We start from the raw sequence: 18,339 nt of genomic DNA, 5'->3' as shown, positions 1-18,339 counted from the left end.
TGATAATGGCTTAACCAGAATGTAAGAGGTTAAAAAGAAAGAAAGAAAAAATGTTGAACTTAGAACAGTAACTGGAACATACAATAACTGGAACATAATAGGAGCTTAAGAAATATGTAATCCTTTACCACCAACGACAACCCAGTGAACATCCTTTGAGTAGAGATTTTTAAGCCAAGATAAATGATCATTTGCTGAATATGGCATAGAAGAATTCTTGTTCATTTAGATTAATGGTCCTAGAAGTCTATATCGTTTTTTAGAATTTGTGATTCTTTGACTTGAGGACTGTGACCTGGGGTAATATTTTCAAGATAGGAAAATAATCAGTGTTTGGAAACCTTTCAATTACACAAGTATCTTGGATCACCTCCCTTTATTAGGGAAATCATGTTATATTCTTCAGGTTTTGTTTTCTTTTGTTTTAACTTTTACCTGAAAAAGCCAATAACGATTTATTAGGGAAAAAGTAAGATTCTTTCTACTCGCATGGCTTTTATTTGTTTTATTTTTTTGAATTAATTTATTTAGTTACTTTATAACATTATTCCTTGGATTCAAGAATCACATTAATTTCCCTCCCTCCCCTCCCACCACCCTTCCTGCACGGGATGCTCAATTCCACTGGGTATTACATGTGTTCTTGATCAAAACCTATTTCCATGTTGCTGGTGCTTGCATTAGGACGTTCATTTATAGTCTACATCCCCAGACATATCCCCTCAACTAATGTATTCAGGCAGTTGTTTTTCTTTTCTTTTTCTACTCCCACAGTTTATCCTCTGAATGTGCATAGTATTTTTTCTCGTAGATTGCTCCAAGTTGTTCAGGATCACTGTATTGCCACTAATGGAGAAGTCCATTACATTTGATTGTATCACAGTATATCAGTCTCTGTGTACAATGTTCTCCTGGTTCTATTCCTTTTGCTCTGCATCAATTCCTGGAGGTTGTTCCAGTTCACATGGAATTCCTCCATTTTATTATAGCTTTGAGCACAATTGCATTCCATCGCCAACAGATACCACAATTTGTTCAGCCATTCCCCAATTGAAAAGCATCCCCTCATTTTCCAAATTTTTGCCACCACAAAGGGATCTCCTTGGGCTACAAACCCAGCAGTCCTATGGCTGGATCAAAAGGCATTAACATCCCAACTTTGCCACATCCCTTCCAGCATTCATTACTTTCCTTTCCTATCATGTTAGTCAATCTGTTAGGTGTGAGGTGGTACCTCAGAGTTGTTTTGCTTAGCATTTCTCTGATTATAAGAGATTTAGAACACTTTTTCATGTGCTCATTAAATGTTTTGGTTTCTTTAACTGAAAATTGCCTATTCATGTCCCTTGCTTATTTATCAATTGGAGAATGGCTTGTTTTTCTTGTACAATTAGTTTAGCACTTTATAAATTTGAGTAATTAAACCTTTGTCAGAGGTTTTTGTTATGAAGATTGTTTCCCAGTTTGTTGTTTCCCTTCTAATTTTGGTTGCATTAGTTTTGTTTATACAAAAACTTTTTAATTTGATGTAATCAAAATTATTGATTTTACATTTTGTGATTTTTTTCCTAGTTATTGCTTGGTTTTAAAGACTTTCCTTTCTCAAAGATCTAGTATTCTGTGTTCACCTAATTTGCTTATAGTTTCCTTCTTTATATTCAAGTCATTCACCCATTCTGAGTTTATCTTGGTGTAGGGTGTGAGGTGTTGATCCAAACCTAATCTCCTCCATACTGTCTTCCAATTTTCCCAGCAGTTTTTATCAAGTAGTAGGTTTTGGTCTCAAAAGCTTGGAACTTTGGGCTTGTCATTGACTGTCTTGCTGAGGTCACTTACCCCAAGTCTGTTCCACTGATCCTCCTTTCTTTCTCTTAGCCAGTACCAAATTGTTTTGATGGCCACTGCTTTAGAGTATAGTTTGAGATCTGGGTCTATAAGGTCTCCTTCCTTAGCATTTGTTTTCATGATTTCCCTGGATATCCTTGATCTTTTGTTCTTCCAAGTGTACTTGCTTAGGTTTTTTTTTTTTTTATAATTCAGTAAAAAAAATTTTTGAAAGTTCAATAGTTATAGCACTAAATACATAAATTAATTTGGGTAGGATGGTCATTTTTATTATGTTAGCTCGTCGTACCCATGAGCAATCAATGTTTTCCCAATTGCTCAGATCTAGTTTTAATTGTGTGGAGAGTGTTTTGTAGTTGTGTTCATATAGTTCCTGCATTTGTCTCGGCAGATAGATTCCTAAGTATTTTATTTTGTCTAGGGTGATTTTGAATGGAATTTCTCTTTATAATTCTTGCTGCTGAGCTGTGTTGGAGATATATAGAAATGCTGATGACTTATGTGGGTTTATTTTGTATCCTGCAACTTTGCTAAAGTTGTTGATTATTTCAATTAGCTTTTTAATTGAGTCTCTGGGGGTTCTTTTAGTAGACCATTATGTCATCCGCAAAGAGTGATAAGCTTAGTCTCCTTATTGCCTACTACTTACATGGCTTTTAAACATTTGTCAGGAACCAAAACTGAAAAGAATTGAAAGTAGGAAAAAATAAACTCTCCAAAAACAAGCTGTCTTAAAGTACCTCCTTCTGTGTAATAATGTGTTTGTTCATGATTTCTAAATCAGTTATCTAAAAGCAGAGATTTTAGCTGATTGAAGATAAGCTATGCCTGAGGGGAAAACCACAATATGGGAGTAGAATTGATTTATATGAGCTAAAGCAATCTCCTTGGAATATAACCTCTTCCAGTTTTACTAAAGTAGGAATTTGATTTAATTTCATTGATCTAAAAAGTCAACTTTACTTTTTCTTAAGCACACTAGTATTTAGGTTTTCTGAGAAGTTGTCTTTGAGTTTACAGTAGTATTCATGCTATGAAATAGATATTTGTAATAGGCTTATGTGGCCTTAGGAGACTTACATCAGAGAGAAGGCTTTGAAGCTTTGCCTTTAAATGTGAAGGATCCAGGGTATGCACTTTAGAGCATAAGTGCTCTAAAATAAGGCTATGAATCTTAAGCGTAATTGTAAATGATCAATACCCTCTGTCTTTACACAACAGAGGATTGACTAGAATTCTGCTGTTATGACTGCTGCATAATTGATCTGCCACGAAATCATCTTTTCCATTTTTTTGTGACAAGAAGTTTTTTTTTTTGTGCATGTGTGTGTTTCTAGAAATTACTCTCATTACTTTGGACTACTCTGGAAGCCAATATTGCTGAGCAATCATTTTGGAGAACACATGGATTCAAATTAAAGTCATATCAATTTAAAATAGGTTCTTTCACTAAAGCAAAATGATCAGTTAGAGATAATCTATTCTGAATTTGATAGCAGAAGGCTGAAACCCCTCTCACCATAATTTTTTACATTTTCTATTGCATTTACCAAAAAAATTGATGGAAATGAAATTTAATTGTTCCTTTAGTTTATTTATAGGAAAATGAAACAACTGAATAAATGTATGATTGTACTGTACAAACTGAAATCAACAATAGAAGTTTTCAATCCAAGCAATTGGTATAATATCAGTCATGTTGATATTTATTTAAGCATTCTGACCTAGCTGGTCTTTTTCTAAACTTGGTTACATATTGAGAGTAAGGAGCACCAAGTTAAAGTTTCATATCTGTCCATTTCAAGTTGTTCCTACTTGATCAAGCTTCTCCTTTCTTTGACACTCAGTTTCCTTATCTGTAAAATGATGGTTAGAAATCCTTAAGCATTTTTTTAATCATAGATCTTTCTAAAATCTAATGAAGCCTATGGACCTCTTCTCAGTGTATTTTTAAATAATTGAAGGAAATGCTAAATTTCGGTTAGAAATATGTGAAAATAAAGGTGCAACATTTTCCCATGCAAGCATAAATATCACCCCTAATACATCCATACAATTTCCTTAGTGATCCATGGACACCATGAACCATGACTTAGATGATTTTTATAGCTTCTCTTACATATATTTTCAGGAAATTCTCTAATGAATTTGTCTGTATCCTAACTAAAAGGAGTTACCACTATACTTCAAAGGAACTTGAAGAAAATATATCTTCATCCTTGAAAATTTTCAGAATAAAAAATCAGTTGAGAGGGGGCAGCTAGATGGAACTGTGGAAGAAGAGCCAGTGATAGAGACAGGAGGCTCTGGGACCAAATCTGGCCTTGAACACTTACTACCTCTGTGACAATGGGCAAGTCACTTTAATTCCATTGCCTTGTACTTCAAAGTTTTCTGCCTTGGAACCAGGAAATAGTACTGTTTCTAACATGGAAGGTGAGAGTTCAAAAAATCAATTGATATTGAAGCATCAATAAATATAGCCACATGTTTAATTAGCATTGTTGCATTTTGCCCTGCACATTGGTTTTCTATTGACAAAGAAGTACTAATTGATTCTTTTCTTTTTAAATTTGATTTTCTATTATTGATTTGGATTCTCTTAAGTATAAAAATAATGTACAAGAGTTATTTATTGGTTGTGTATTCCCTGGCAAGTCACTTAAGCTCTGTGTTCCGTGTAATTGATAAAATTATAAATTGCAGGGCAAATTCCAATTTACTTGGGAGATTCAGTTTCTTTTTAGTCATTAGAGATGGCACCAAGGAAATCAGAGGCATAGGTAAAAAAATACAAAATAAATAGAACAGTCATAATTTAAATGCAATGAAACAAAATATTTCAAAGTATAACCTAAAACCTACCTATAGGTGACATATGTTCATTTTTTTCAAACATCACCTTTGTTTAGACTTTTTTCTCTCTAATAATTTATCTATTTAAAAATGGAAAATATGTGTTGAACCCAACAAAGACATTATTTGTTCTTTGTTGAATTTTTAAATTTTTTTCTGCTTCAGATTGATTTTTTTGTATATTTAGTAAGCACTGTTTTGTCATTCCAGGAAATAATGATATTAAAGTTTATAAAAATGGAGGAGGTCACAAATCTCTCTGAGACTTTAATATGATTCTCCCCACTCAACAAGTTATAAAGACTATTATGCTTTTACATAGAGAGGTTCATATCTGTTTCAGTGTAGGGAATACTTTAAAGAAATTATGGCCCTTTTCAGAGACAATGTGGTGTGATGTTGACTGCTACAACTATAGTAAGAAAGACTTTTTTCATATCTCATTTCTAACACATGATAGCATAGGTCTGTGATTCTACTTAATGTCTCTGAGACTCAGTTACTTCACCCTTTAAATGGATATTTTATTATTTATCTCAGGAAGAATTTGTGACTCTCAGGAGATATAAAATTAATCAAATTATTCTTTTGATAGTTGAAATAGTGAAATCCACTTACTATTAATTTGAATGTAAAGGTGTAAAAAACAAATGTAATTTATGTATTTGCTGAACAGTGCCAGATATCTTCTGTCATGTATAAATATACATATATATATATTCAATCATAATACTACATAGAGAATAGGAAATAATTTCATCTTTTTTACTTTTATCAACAATAATAACAAGCACATATAGAAGACTTGGCTAGAGGATGGCAGGGGAAAATGTGAGCAGAAAATACTGATATTTAATCTGTTACTTTTGGCACATTTTCCTCTTCTATTCTCTGACAAATTCAACTGCATGTGAGGATTTCTTTCTGGAAGAATATACCTTTTATATAACAGGTTATTTCTCTAGATTGAGGGTTTGGGAATAAGAAGGGGATAGGAGGCTGCTTTGGTCCTTCTAAGCTAATTAGAAATCAATAGAGAGACAGATGATAGAATGAATCCACTAAGAGACTACTTTCATTGACCTCAGGTCTAAAGATTTTACCTCTGGAGGCTATCTTTAATGAAAAATTCACTTCAATTCATGAAGAAACAGTGTGGCATGATGTAAAAAAATATGCTTATGGAGTCAGAGAATCAAGGTATAAATAATAATTATCCCAATGAAAACTTATGTGATTTTAAGAAAATGACTCTCCCTTTCTGGAACTCAGTTTCATCATCTATATATGATATATGGGGACTTCATATCAGTGATTTGTTTGGGATTTATTCCCAAAATTAGAATCATTATGTCAAATGGTATTGATATTTTTGTCATTTTATTTGCATGTTTCCAAAGTGATTTCCAAAACATCCACCCTATATATTCAAAGGACCTGGAACACAAAGATACTAAGTGATTTACCAAGTTTAAGAATCACAAAATCATTTTCTGGACTCTTTGTTAGTATTTTCTGATGTTACCTTTTTATTATATGTTATTAAAAATAATTTGGGGCACATATTGTGAGAAGATGGCAGAATAGTATGTGAAGCTTCCTTGCCTTGTAATATCCACCCTGAACAAGAAATATACTATACAGAATGAGGGTTAAACACAACAGAAACAGGCAGAAATGAGGAGTGAAGCTGAATACCCAAGGACAGCTGCGGGGAAAGTTTTCTGACACAGCAGGCTCTGGGGGTAAGAAGAGAGAAAAGAGCCTGGAATGAACTAGACAGCCCCTGATGGCATGACTGACAACCTTACCTGGTTTGCTGAGCCCAGGAGCCTCCATCTAGAAAGATACCCTTGGAGTCTACAGGTTGAGAGCCCTGGGAATAGCTGTGTCCAGGATGGCCTCAAAGGAGTGGATACAACACAGAGCACATACATTAGGCCCTAAAAGCAGGACTTCGGAGACCTGAGGAACATGGACTGGATGCTTTGCTATCCCAGGCCTCAGAAATGGGAGAGGAAGAATAAGGAACGAGCATGCACCTGTGAGTGTCGTTGCTGAGGCATTTGGACCCCATCAGTTATTAGTACTCACAGGAGGGTGTGGTCCCTATTTACCCCCACAGGTACAAAGGGTCTGTCTCCTTTCAGTTATAGTGGTAGAACTGCTCTCCTGCTCTGGATGGAGCATCTAAGGTCAAGCAAGGACTGGGGCTTGAGTGGGGAAATCAGCAATTACATCAGATTCTTGATTATAAACAAAATGTAATAACTAATAAGGTCCCAGAAAATTAAAAAAAAATCTCAGTACTGTAGGAACCTTGGGAGTCCAACAAAAAACCAATAATTAATTCTATTAGTTTTGCCACTAATTTTTTTAAAGCAACCAACTGGGAGAACGAATTCAATTATAGATAGCTAGTATTGGGTGAGAGAAGATCTCATTCAGACTCAGACGACAATGAAGTAAAAACACTTCAAAAACAGCAGAAAAATGAAATAAATGACTATAAGGTCAAAAAAGTTTTTGGAAGAGTTTTAAAAAGACCCCAAAAACCAAATGGGAGAGATTGAGGAAAAACTAGAAAAAAGTAAGAACAATGCAAGAAAATTATGAAGGATCAGCCAAATAGGAAAAGAGATCCAGAAAATATTGGAAGAACATAATCTATTAAGACCTAGAATTAGAAAAGATTATGATTTCCCAAATCAACAAGAAATAATAAAGCAAAATCAAAAGATTGATTTAATAGAATAGAATATGAAGCATCTTACCACATAAACAATCAAATTGACCTTGTGGAGAAAGAGGCACAAAAAAATTACAGAGGAAAAAAACTTTTTAAAAAGTCAAATTGACCAAATAGAAAAGGAGGTTAAAAAAATCAATCAAGAAAATCACAATTGAAAAATTTTAATTGAGTAAGTGGGAGCTAATGACACCATGAGACATCAAGAAACAATAATATAAATTCAAAAGAACGAAAAAATATGAAAATATTAAATATTTCATTGGAAAAATAATTGACCTGGAAAATAAGTTCAGGATAGACATCTAAAACCTATTAGACTACTTGAAAGCCATAATAATAAGAAAAAAAGTTTAGACATTGTTCAAGAAATTATCAAAGAAAACTCTCAATATTTTAGAACTACAGGACAAAATAGAAATCTAAAAACCCACCAACCACCTGAAAGCATTGACAAAAGGATAATATACAGAAACAATATAATCAAATTTCAGAACTCCCCAGTCAAAGAGAAAATATTACAACCAGCCAAAAAGAAGAAATTTAAATGTCATAAAGTCATAGAATACTATAACACTTAGTAGTTTCTAATGAAAGTATCGCAGGATTTGGAATTCGATATTCCAGAGAGCAAAGGAGGTAGGACTTTAATCAAGAATCACTTACCCATCAAAACTGAGCATAATCCTTCAGAGAAAAAAATGAGTATTTAATGAAATATAGTACTTTTAAACATTCTTAATGAAAAGACCAGAGCTGAATGGAAATTTTGACACTCAAAAGCAAAAGGTAAACTACAAAGAGAAATTGTGTACATCCATATTTGGGAGCTAATCCTTGTAACCCCAAAGATCTTTGTCATTACTAGGGCAGTTAGAAGGAGTATACATAAAGAAAAGACAAATGTGGTGAATTAAAAAAAATTGGTTGATATTAAAAAAAGGCTTGAAAGAGGAATACTTTGGAAGGAGAAAGAAAGGAAAGATAGAATGAAGTAAATGATAAAAGTGACATGAAAGAGCTTTAATAGTAGAGGAGAAGATGATGGAAGTACAGCACTTGAACCCTACTCTCATCAGAATTGGTTCAATAATGAAAAACATAGAAAAGCAACTGCATAAAAAATATAAAACATAAAAAGTTATTTTATACTACAGAAAAGTAAAAGGGGAGGGGAATAAGAGAAGTGGGTTGGGCTAATAGGAAAAAGGGCAAATTGTGGGGGTAGAGTTCAGAAATTAAAAAAGAAAAAAATGGGATGGAGAGTAATACATAGTAATCATAAGGGTGCAAAATAAAAAGAAAAATTCAGATTGAATAAATAAAAATATAACTTATTCCCTAATTAATAAATGGTCAAAGGGCATGTATAGGCAGTTCTCTGCCAAAGTAAATAAAGCTCTATAGTCATCCAAAAAAATGCTGTTAATCGCTATCAATTGGAGAAATGCAAATTAAAACAGCTGTGAAATACCAACAGACCCCTATTAGATTGGCTATTGTTACAAAAAAGTAAAATAACAAAGCATAGAAGAGGTATGAGAAAATTGAGACATGAATGTACTCTTGGGGGAGTTGAACACTGATTCAATCATTTTAGAATGCAATTTTGACCTATGCCCAAAAGGCTATAAAATTTTGATCCTGCAATACCATTACTAGGTTTGCATTTGAAAGAGATTAAAATTTTCAGAAATGGAAGAACCTATATTAAAAAGCTATTTAAAGCAGCTATATTTATATGGGGAAAGAACTGGAATGTGAGGAGATATCCATCAATTGGGGAATGGCTGAGTAAGTTATAACGTATTATTACAATGGAATACTATTATGTTGTAAGAAATGACAAGCAACATGGAAAGGTTTATATTAATTGAAGCAGAGTGAAATCAGGAGAACCAAGAGGTAGCTCAGTGGATACTGAGATGCACTTAGAGGTGAGAGATCCTAGGTTTGAATAAAGCTTCAAAAACTTCTCATCTATGTGAGACAATACTCATTGCCTAACCCTTACTTCTCTTCTGCTTTGGAACCAATACATACTACTGATTCTAAGACATAATGTAAAGGTTAAATACACACACACACACACACACACACACACACACCCCACATAATGTTGAAAACAAAAAGGACTATATGTATGAATTCAGGCGTATAAGAAATTCCCAAATAATGCAACATGTTCTGTCATTACCAGTTTCACATCTTTTCTACAACTTATATTTTTAGAGAGCAAAGCTTAAGTGGTTTGCTGAGTATTGCTTATCTAATATATATTAGAAGTGGGAATTAAACATAGGTTGATATTGAACCTGAGATGGCAGAAGGGATAGAATGCTAAGGCTGAAGAAGGAAAGACTCATTTTTGTGAGTTAGTTGCTGTGTGATCCTGGGTAAGTCATCTAACCCTGTTCATCTCAGTTTTCTCAACTGTAATGAGCTGAAGAAGGAAATGGCAAAAGACTCCAGTATCTTTGCCAAGAAAACAATGGTGTCATAAAGGGTCAGACACAACAGGAAAAAAAATACTCAATAACAAGAACAATAATGATAAAGCATTATTTAACATTCCCTTTAATTATTTATTCAGATAGTTTTCTTGATGAATAAAAGGAATGGCAATGATTTCATGAAACTAATTTTCTTTTTTGGTTTTGTTATCTTGGAAATAGTCATAAAATGAATGTGATTTTTCTTTTCTTGCTGTGTTAAGCAAAGTCTAATAAATCTAATAAAGATAACTATAAAGTCATTTTGTAAAAAAAATGAATACACTATATAGATTACAAAACAAGTTATTTAGAATATTTCTATTTTATTTGTGGTGCATTTTCTTTATTCTTTCTTGCTGTTTCAGCCATGTCTCTCTCTCTCTCTCTCTTTCTCTCTCTCTTTCTCTCTCTCTCTCTCTCCCTTTCCCTCTTTTATTTTTTTCTTCATACAGAATGACTCCTGGGGAAAGCAATACTCATATGCACTCTTCAAAGCTATGAGTCACATGCTATGCATTGGTTATGGAGCCCAAGCTCCAGTCAGCATGTCAGATCTCTGGATCACCATGTTGAGTATGATTGTAGGGGCCACCTGTTATGCCATGTTTGTCGGCCATGCCACCGCATTAATCCAATCTCTGGATTCCTCAAGGAGACAATATCAAGAAAAGGTAATTAGTTTTAGGTACTTCTTCCTCACTTAGCTAACTAGTAATCTGTTATAAATCTTCACTGAATAGCCATAGCTGTCTCAACAATGACTCAGTGAGAACTTTCTAATTTATCTTTGACGTTGCCTTGAATGAAACAGCAAAGATCCATTAGTCAGTGTGGGAAGCATCAGTTGCTCTATAGCACTGAAGACCTTTAAGTAAGGCCACATGTGTGCATATGAAGTCTATTGTGAATTCTTTCTATAAACAGAAACACTACGTACAGTCAGGAACTTCCATACTGATGGAATTTCTTGGGTGGATTTCTTTTTTCTCGGATAGTAAATTATTTGGTCATAACGTTCTTAGGATATATTTGGAAGCATGTTAGATCTAATAGTTTGCAATCAAATTTTAGCAGCATTTGGCCAGGTATATGAGCATGTACTATTTGTCTCAAATTTGGTAATCAAGTATGGGTCTCTGAAGAATATGGCACTGTGGAGTGTTATTTATGAGAACAGACTCCAAAACAAATAGCTTTAGAAATTCATTAGGTCATTTGGTAGAGGAGAGTTATCAGGCAATGAGGTATATTCTTTTCTTCTAGACTCTGGAAGATTTACATTATAAAAGATTTAGATAAGGATGGCCACAAGAGACCCACCACAGGAAGACTAGACATAAGCTTGGGTGGGAACCAGCATAAGTCCTAGGTATGGTAACCCCAAACAAGAATACATTGGGGTGATCTGGGACCTAGGAAACTCAAAACACCTTGAAGTTGTCTCTAGCATTCCTAGAATCAGATGGCCTGCTGGATGTGGATGACCTTTGATCAAATAAAGTTGAATTTAAACAAGATAATAATTTTTCACAATAATATAATAAATGATTTACCCCTACAGGAGCTTATACTTTTTTGTGCTTCTTGGTTGAAAGTAAAACTCAGAATTGTACCCTTATGTTTTTGAATGTGCAGTATTAAGTATTTTGTTAAATATTTCTTGAAATACCATTTTGGTCTTTCCTTTTATTATACCCCCTAGAAAAGAATAAAAATATACAAAATGTTTTAATATTGTCAAAAAAAAAACCTCTCTATCCATCAAATAATACTAATATCACAGTGGCATTCTATATCCAAAGTATAGAAAAAAAAAACGCTTTGTCTTGTTTTATAATTTAAAAAAAAAAACCTTTCATTCCTTAAGTAGTTGAATCTGATAAGCAGAGCAAGAGAGGTGAGCAGACAGTGGCAGAATTTTAACTGATTTTTGATTCAGAATAGATTTTTAGTTAATTTTATTCTTATGTCCTAGAGTAGAAGAAAACCCAATTCAAACTATTATATATTTATTTGTTCACTCTTTAATGTGCCATATTGATTTTAAAACAATAGTTGGTACCAACTGGTTTTTAGAAAAATGTATCTTCTTATCTGTATCTATTTTATTTTTTCATAAGTTCCTGGTTTGTCAATAATCAATACTATTTTATTTTCTACTTTTGAGCTGCTATTAAAATGTCAAGTGTTTAGGGGCAGATAGGTGACTCAGTGGATAGAGATTCAGGCCTAAAGACAAGAGATTCTAGGTTTAAATGTGAGCCCAGATAATCCCTAGCTTTTTTGACCCTGGACAAGTCACTTAATCCCAATTGCCTACCCCTCATAACTCTTCTGCCTTGGAACTTGTGCTTAATATTGCTTGTAAGACAGAAAGTAAAGGTTGATTAAAAAAGCAAATGTTTAACTTAGAAATTTTGGTGGTTTAATAATTTATGTATAGAGCTATTATAAATAAAAATTAATCTGGAAATTTATTACTACATTAATAAGCATTTTTAATGAAGAGAGAGAAAAAAAGAAAAAAGGTTTCAGTTTTTCTATGTTTAGGTAAAAATCCAATCCTTCATTACAGCTTGTCAGAGATGGCCCAGGGAAATAAGAGAGCAGAGAGGCACCAGCCCAGGGAATGAATTAGTTCAGGATATCCAGCTCCACATCATAGGTGAATGGCCTGCAAATATTTGCAGCATTATGCCTGTCCTGGAGGCTGGCACTCTGGGAGATGCTGGGGATGCTGCCACAGAGTAGGACAAGTGACTCGGATTCCTATGTTGGTCAGCCTTGGAAAGTTCGTTTGTATTGGACTGGGTTAGAGGTCTCCCAGAGAATTTTACTTCACATAATCCCCCCACCCCACCCCTCGGACTCTTTGGGAGCCTCCCCATTGTTGGTTCTCCAGGAGATTAACATGTTGGTCTCCACAATGAATCATTCCATATATGGAATCCCTCACCAGGGGGCATAAGAGCACAAAATATGTTGTAAATTTCATGGAGGGAATTATTACAATTTGGGGAATAAAAAGAAAGAGGAGGTGAGAAAGAAAAATGACTGATCGGTGCATTGACAAAGAACCATCGAGGGGGTATTCTTCTTGGGCATAAGTGCAAAAATGGACAGCTGAATTCCCCCCCCATATCAGTTCAGTTATTAATATCCAAAGATTCACTATAAATCTCATAATGTAGTATTTTATTTTTGCAAGCATCTTTACAGCATCTTCTCCAGAAGATCTGCTTTCCTGGTCCAAACTATTGGCAGTTATCCTTTTCTAAAATTACTTTTAAAAGGTCTTAGACTTTGGATTGTTAGGATAATGACACAACCTCACCCACCAGGAGGATATATACCAACAATAGAACTGACACAGGATGAATGATTAATCTATCAGTTATATGAATCGATTCTTCCAAAAACAAGAGGGCAGAGAAAATTAAATTATATATATATATATATATATATATATGTATTTCTATGCTGATACATATATATATCATATATGTATATAAATATGAGTCCAAATTAAAATCATAACAAGTCCTGACACCATCAAGGTCCAATTGAGGTGGTTTATATCCTTTACAACCATGCAGGGTAAATGAAACAATGTTGCATTTATCTGCCATCAGCCAGAACTACAGAAAATTGCTATACTATAAAAGAAAGAAGAGACAAAAGTCTGAGGATAAAGGAAATAAGATCCTGTGGTCTGCTTTCCATGTAAATTATAGGGATAGCAAGCAGAGTTAAAGCCAAACAGAGAAAAATTTTAGTCTCGTATCTTGAAGGCAGAAAACAGGGTAGTCCAGCCTCAGGACTTGCTAAACAGACACTCCAAATCCCCTGAGACATGTCTTCTACCTTGTCATAGATCCTCGATCCTGTGCTCATCACACATATTAGTGGCTTATTAGTAGTCCCTTCTTCTGAAATCAGACCTAAATATCAGTAAAGTCCCAAGGCATTTGGCAAACAATGGCAGGTTTCAGAAGTCCAAAGCTCTTGGGCAAACAATGTCAGGATTTATTGTAAACTGATCCTTTAATATCAAATATCAATACTGATTCCACAAACTAAAAATTTTAAAAATCAAACCTAAATCAGGAAGGCAAAAAAAAAAAAAAGAAAAATTATATTGTACACCCCCATTAAACAACAACAACAAAGAAAAACAGCCAAACATAGGCATAACAAAAAGATTTATCACTTAGAAGTAAAATCTATTGTCTTTGTAGCCTGGCCATGATATACAGTTTGAGTGCAGATATTTTTTTTTCTCCTGGTAAAAGCTTTGCTACAACAACTGAGACAAATTAGAAGGAGAACAATAATTCTGAGGATTAAAAAGGCCCATTTGGTTATAGTAGCTAAAAAAAACAGTTCCTTATAGCCATGACAGGTTCTACCATGCACTGTTAGATGTAACTTGAGTCTCTAAAGCAATCTGCATTTTGAAGTCCTTTAAAGCTCTTGGACATTTGTAACAATTTAATTGGATCTATTTATATATAGGAACAACAGGATTGATTAATGAGAGCACATGCACCTCCTGATGTAGCTGTAAGCATATCAAGAGCTAAACAGTTTTGTATAATTGTTTTTGCTAAGAAATCAGTCTTGTCCTTTAAGAGAGAAAGATAGCCTTAGATGTTCAGGAGATGGCTTGAACTGTATCTTGAGCCAATCTTTCAACCTCAGCAGAGATATTTCTTTTTTTTTCAAGTTTTTAAAAAATTAGTTGATTAATTTTATTTAGAATATTTTTCCATAGTTACATGATTCATATTCTTTCCCTCCCTTCTCCCTGAGCTGAAAAGCAATTCCACTGGGTTATACTTGTAGCATTGTTCAAAAGCTATTTCCATATTATTCTTATTTGCAATGGAGTGATCTTTTAAGGTCAACATCCTCAATCATATCCTATTGAACCATGTGATCGATCATGTGTTTTTCTTGTGCATATCTGCTCCCACAGTTCTTTCTCTGGATGTGGATAGTGTTCTTTCTCCTAAGTTCCTCTGGATTGTCCTGGATCATTGCATTGCTGCTAGTAGAGAAGTCTGTTATGTTCTACTGTGCCACAGTGTATAAGTTTCTGTGTACAACCATTCCAAAACTGGGTAGAGCAGCCCAGAAAAACCTCTATCCTGCTGATGAGGAGGCTACTGAATTAAGCCTTGACCTCTTGGCTCTTGAATGCTACCAGGGGCCCTGATTTCTAGCTGTGGACTTGACCACCAGGCCAATAAAATGACCAGGCACCAACACTGGCCAAATCACAAATACCTTATCATCCTTGATTACAGACTTAGAAGCACCCAGAGGTCACCAAGCCCCACAGGAAATGTGCCGCCAGCTAGGATGAGGCAGTAACAGTTGTAAAAGACAGGAATGAAATGGTGAGATTGCACTTCACACTTTTACCCATATAGTTGCTCCTTAAGGGATGCTTACCTCTCTTCACACACATGATCAGTCAGAGGCAGTAGGGCTCTCAGATAGCTGAATCACTTCAGAAGACCTGTTAAAGTAAACTGAGATTCCCAAAGCTATGTGACATGATTCTAGGAAATACCCCAATGCACTTCACATATCATAATATATAATTTAGGTTTCCCTGATTTGGTACTTTTCTTAGCACTTTTTACAATTTCTATAAAGCACAAATAAGAATAAAGACTAAAAAGGGTCATCAAGTGTTACTAATTCAGGTTTTATAAACCATATTCAGTAGAACTTAGAAAGTATTTATGAAGCTTCTCTTAAGTGCCAGGTGCTGGTGTAACCTCTGGGAACACAAAACCAAAATCATGCCAGAGATGTCCCCTTTCTTCATTTCTACCTTCTATCTACCCTGGTTTCTTTTAAGTCTCAATAAAAATCCCACTTTCAGGCTCAGAAGCCTGTTTGCAATTTAGGATGTGTATTTCCATCATTGTCCAATATTAAAATACAGGACACCCAGTGCTCCCTAGTGCCTAAAGAGCTGTCTGGTAACAAGTTGAGCATGTAGAGAAGTACATTAGCCCTATCTGTTCCCTACTACAGTAATATACTAACTAGTACCCAAGGGGCTTAAAAAAGTTAATGCACCTCCCTAAATAGTTTGGGGCAATGGGAGAAACTGATCTGATATTACTTCATTTTTCTTTTGTTCTATTTTCAGTCCACTGGGTAGATCAGGTCCTTAACTTACATCAATTCTTTGGATTTTGGGGGTTCCATTTACTAAGTTAACTGCTTTAAGTGGCCTGAATTAGTCGATGAAGTAACTAAGAGTTTACTTAGTCGCAAACTATAGGGAACTATACTAGTTTTTTAAGCCTTTTAAAAGAACTTTTTTTAAAAGAACTTTTTTTAAAAAGAACTTTTTAAAGAAGTTATTTTCTGGGAGGATAAAATGAATCCTCTTTTTATATACCCATTGAGTCAAATTATACCAGTGCTTAAAATCTAATGCTCAAGTTATGTTTGATTTATATGCCAAAGATTATAGCTCTGATAGTCCAACAGGTTCTAAAGGCACAAAAGCTTTCCTTTATAAAGTACCAGTGTCCCTATGCCTCCTTCTCCTAAATTTCATCATTCACATTATACATACAATAGAAAGACAATTTAATTTCTTTTTCACTTATATAAAGAGGGGGTATCAAAGCATTCATTTGACTGCTTTTAAAATAATTTTCAGGGAAGATGCTGAAGTTCTGGGAGTATTTTCTTAAAACTAGACTGTGCCTGAATATCCTGGTCAATTAGAAATGCAGAAAATTCAGGGAGCATAACTGTGGAAAGACAAGGGAACAGAGAAAGAGAACTGAACAAAGGAGGGAAAAGATATACAAGGAGAGGGAGGAGTAATTAATTAACTATTATTCAATTTGAAATTAACTATTATTCCATTTGGTGATCATATCACTGAAAAGTTTAAAAGAGATTGCGATGAAGTGAGAAAAGCTTATGTACACCTCTGTTGAAATTTCAGAAGTTTTAATTTTTTTGTGTCTTTTATAGAAAGGCATAGTTTTCTGTGGGTTTTTAAAGATTTCACCTATATATGAAATAATAGTTCACATTTTAGGCATTTACTTTGAAGCCTCAGGAGTGCTCATCAGTTTACACTTACCTAAAAGTTCCTTGAAATGAATAAGCTATCAATCAGTAAGTAAATTTATGTCATAATTATTAAACAGGCACTATGTGCTAGGAACTGGCTTACTAGGGAACAAGAAGAAAGGTAAAAACAGCCCATGTCTTCAAGGAGCTCATATAAGACACATAAATAGGTACATATGAGATACATAAAAAATAGTTGGAAGACAGCCTAAGAAGATGCAGCTTCCATTGGACCTGGAAAAGATGTCCTTCCTGCCAAAGATGGCATTTGAACTGAAACTGGAAGGAAGCCAGGTATCTAGAAATAAGCAGGGATAACCTTTTAGACATGGAAGACAACCTGTTGAGAGTCACAGAATTCAAAAATGGTGGATGATATTATTGAAGAACTGCAAGTGTGACAGTATGGCTCAATTTTAGAGTGAAGAGAATTAGGGATTATTACAGTCACCTGATGGTTGGTTTCCTAGCAACAAACCTCTCCATATTCTTATCCATCTTTTACTAAACTGTCAAACTTATCTTTCTAAAGCATGGTGTTTTTTTTGCCCCTCCCATCTCTAGGCCTGGCTGTCAATCCACTGAGCTACCCAGCTGCCCCCTGTAACTCCTTCTAAAGATACTTCTTTGTATCACTTCCTGTGCCTTCCTCTACTTTTATGTGTACAAATTAGTCAATAGTTTTGCTTAGAACTGCCCTTGGGGCAGTCAGTGGTCTCTGATTCATCACCCACTTTCACCCACATGGATCACAGACCTCCCCCACTCAAGTGTAAGTGGGGTGTATAAGCTTCTGGCGATTAAATCTGAAAATGGACAGGGGAGAGTTAATCCCATCTTCACAACCCTTTATCAATACCCCTTAATTCTAGTTTCTTCTCCCTATTCATTATTTCCAATTGAATCCATATATTTTTTGTATATAGATATTTTTGGTTTGTTTCCCTCATTAGACAATAAATTCCTTTGTATCCCCAGGTCTTAGCACAGTGCCTAACACATGATAGGAACTCAATCAATGTTTATCAGTTTTTATTGCCTGCCCTCCTGGGTAAATTGTAAAAAGATTAAAAAGGCAGGAAGTTCTCAGGAATAAAAAGCTTTGAATGACAGACATTAGGAAGCCACTTATTTAGGAGGAAGGAAGACTGGACTTTCTATTCAAGTATTGGTCAAAATTATGCTTGTAGAAAACATATTTTGGCAACTGCATGGAAGATGGATGGTAAAGAGGAGAGAGTTGGGGTAGAAAGAATAATTAAAAAGCTACTGCAGTAG

At 34.5% G+C, this 18,339-nt stretch overlaps 1 protein-coding gene across 1 annotated transcript in view; it reads left to right on the top strand.

Annotated features, from left to right (window-relative positions):
• Positions 1-18,339, top strand: part of HCN1 (hyperpolarization activated cyclic nucleotide gated potassium channel 1) — a 609,900-nt gene that overhangs the window by 422,920 nt on the left and 168,641 nt on the right. The window contains exon 4 of the mRNA XM_001363828.4: positions 10,398-10,616. Within this exon, the coding sequence (XP_001363865.1) occupies positions 10,398-10,616 (219 nt within the window). The remainder of the gene's footprint in view (positions 1-10,397; positions 10,617-18,339) is intronic.

Source organism: Monodelphis domestica, chromosome 3 (genome assembly GCF_027887165.1).
Source record: "Monodelphis domestica isolate mMonDom1 chromosome 3, mMonDom1.pri, whole genome shotgun sequence".
Taxonomy (NCBI): domain Eukaryota; kingdom Metazoa; phylum Chordata; class Mammalia; order Didelphimorphia; family Didelphidae; genus Monodelphis; species Monodelphis domestica.
Note: the sequence above shows the minus strand (reverse complement) of the source record. Positions and strands in the feature narration are given on the sequence as shown.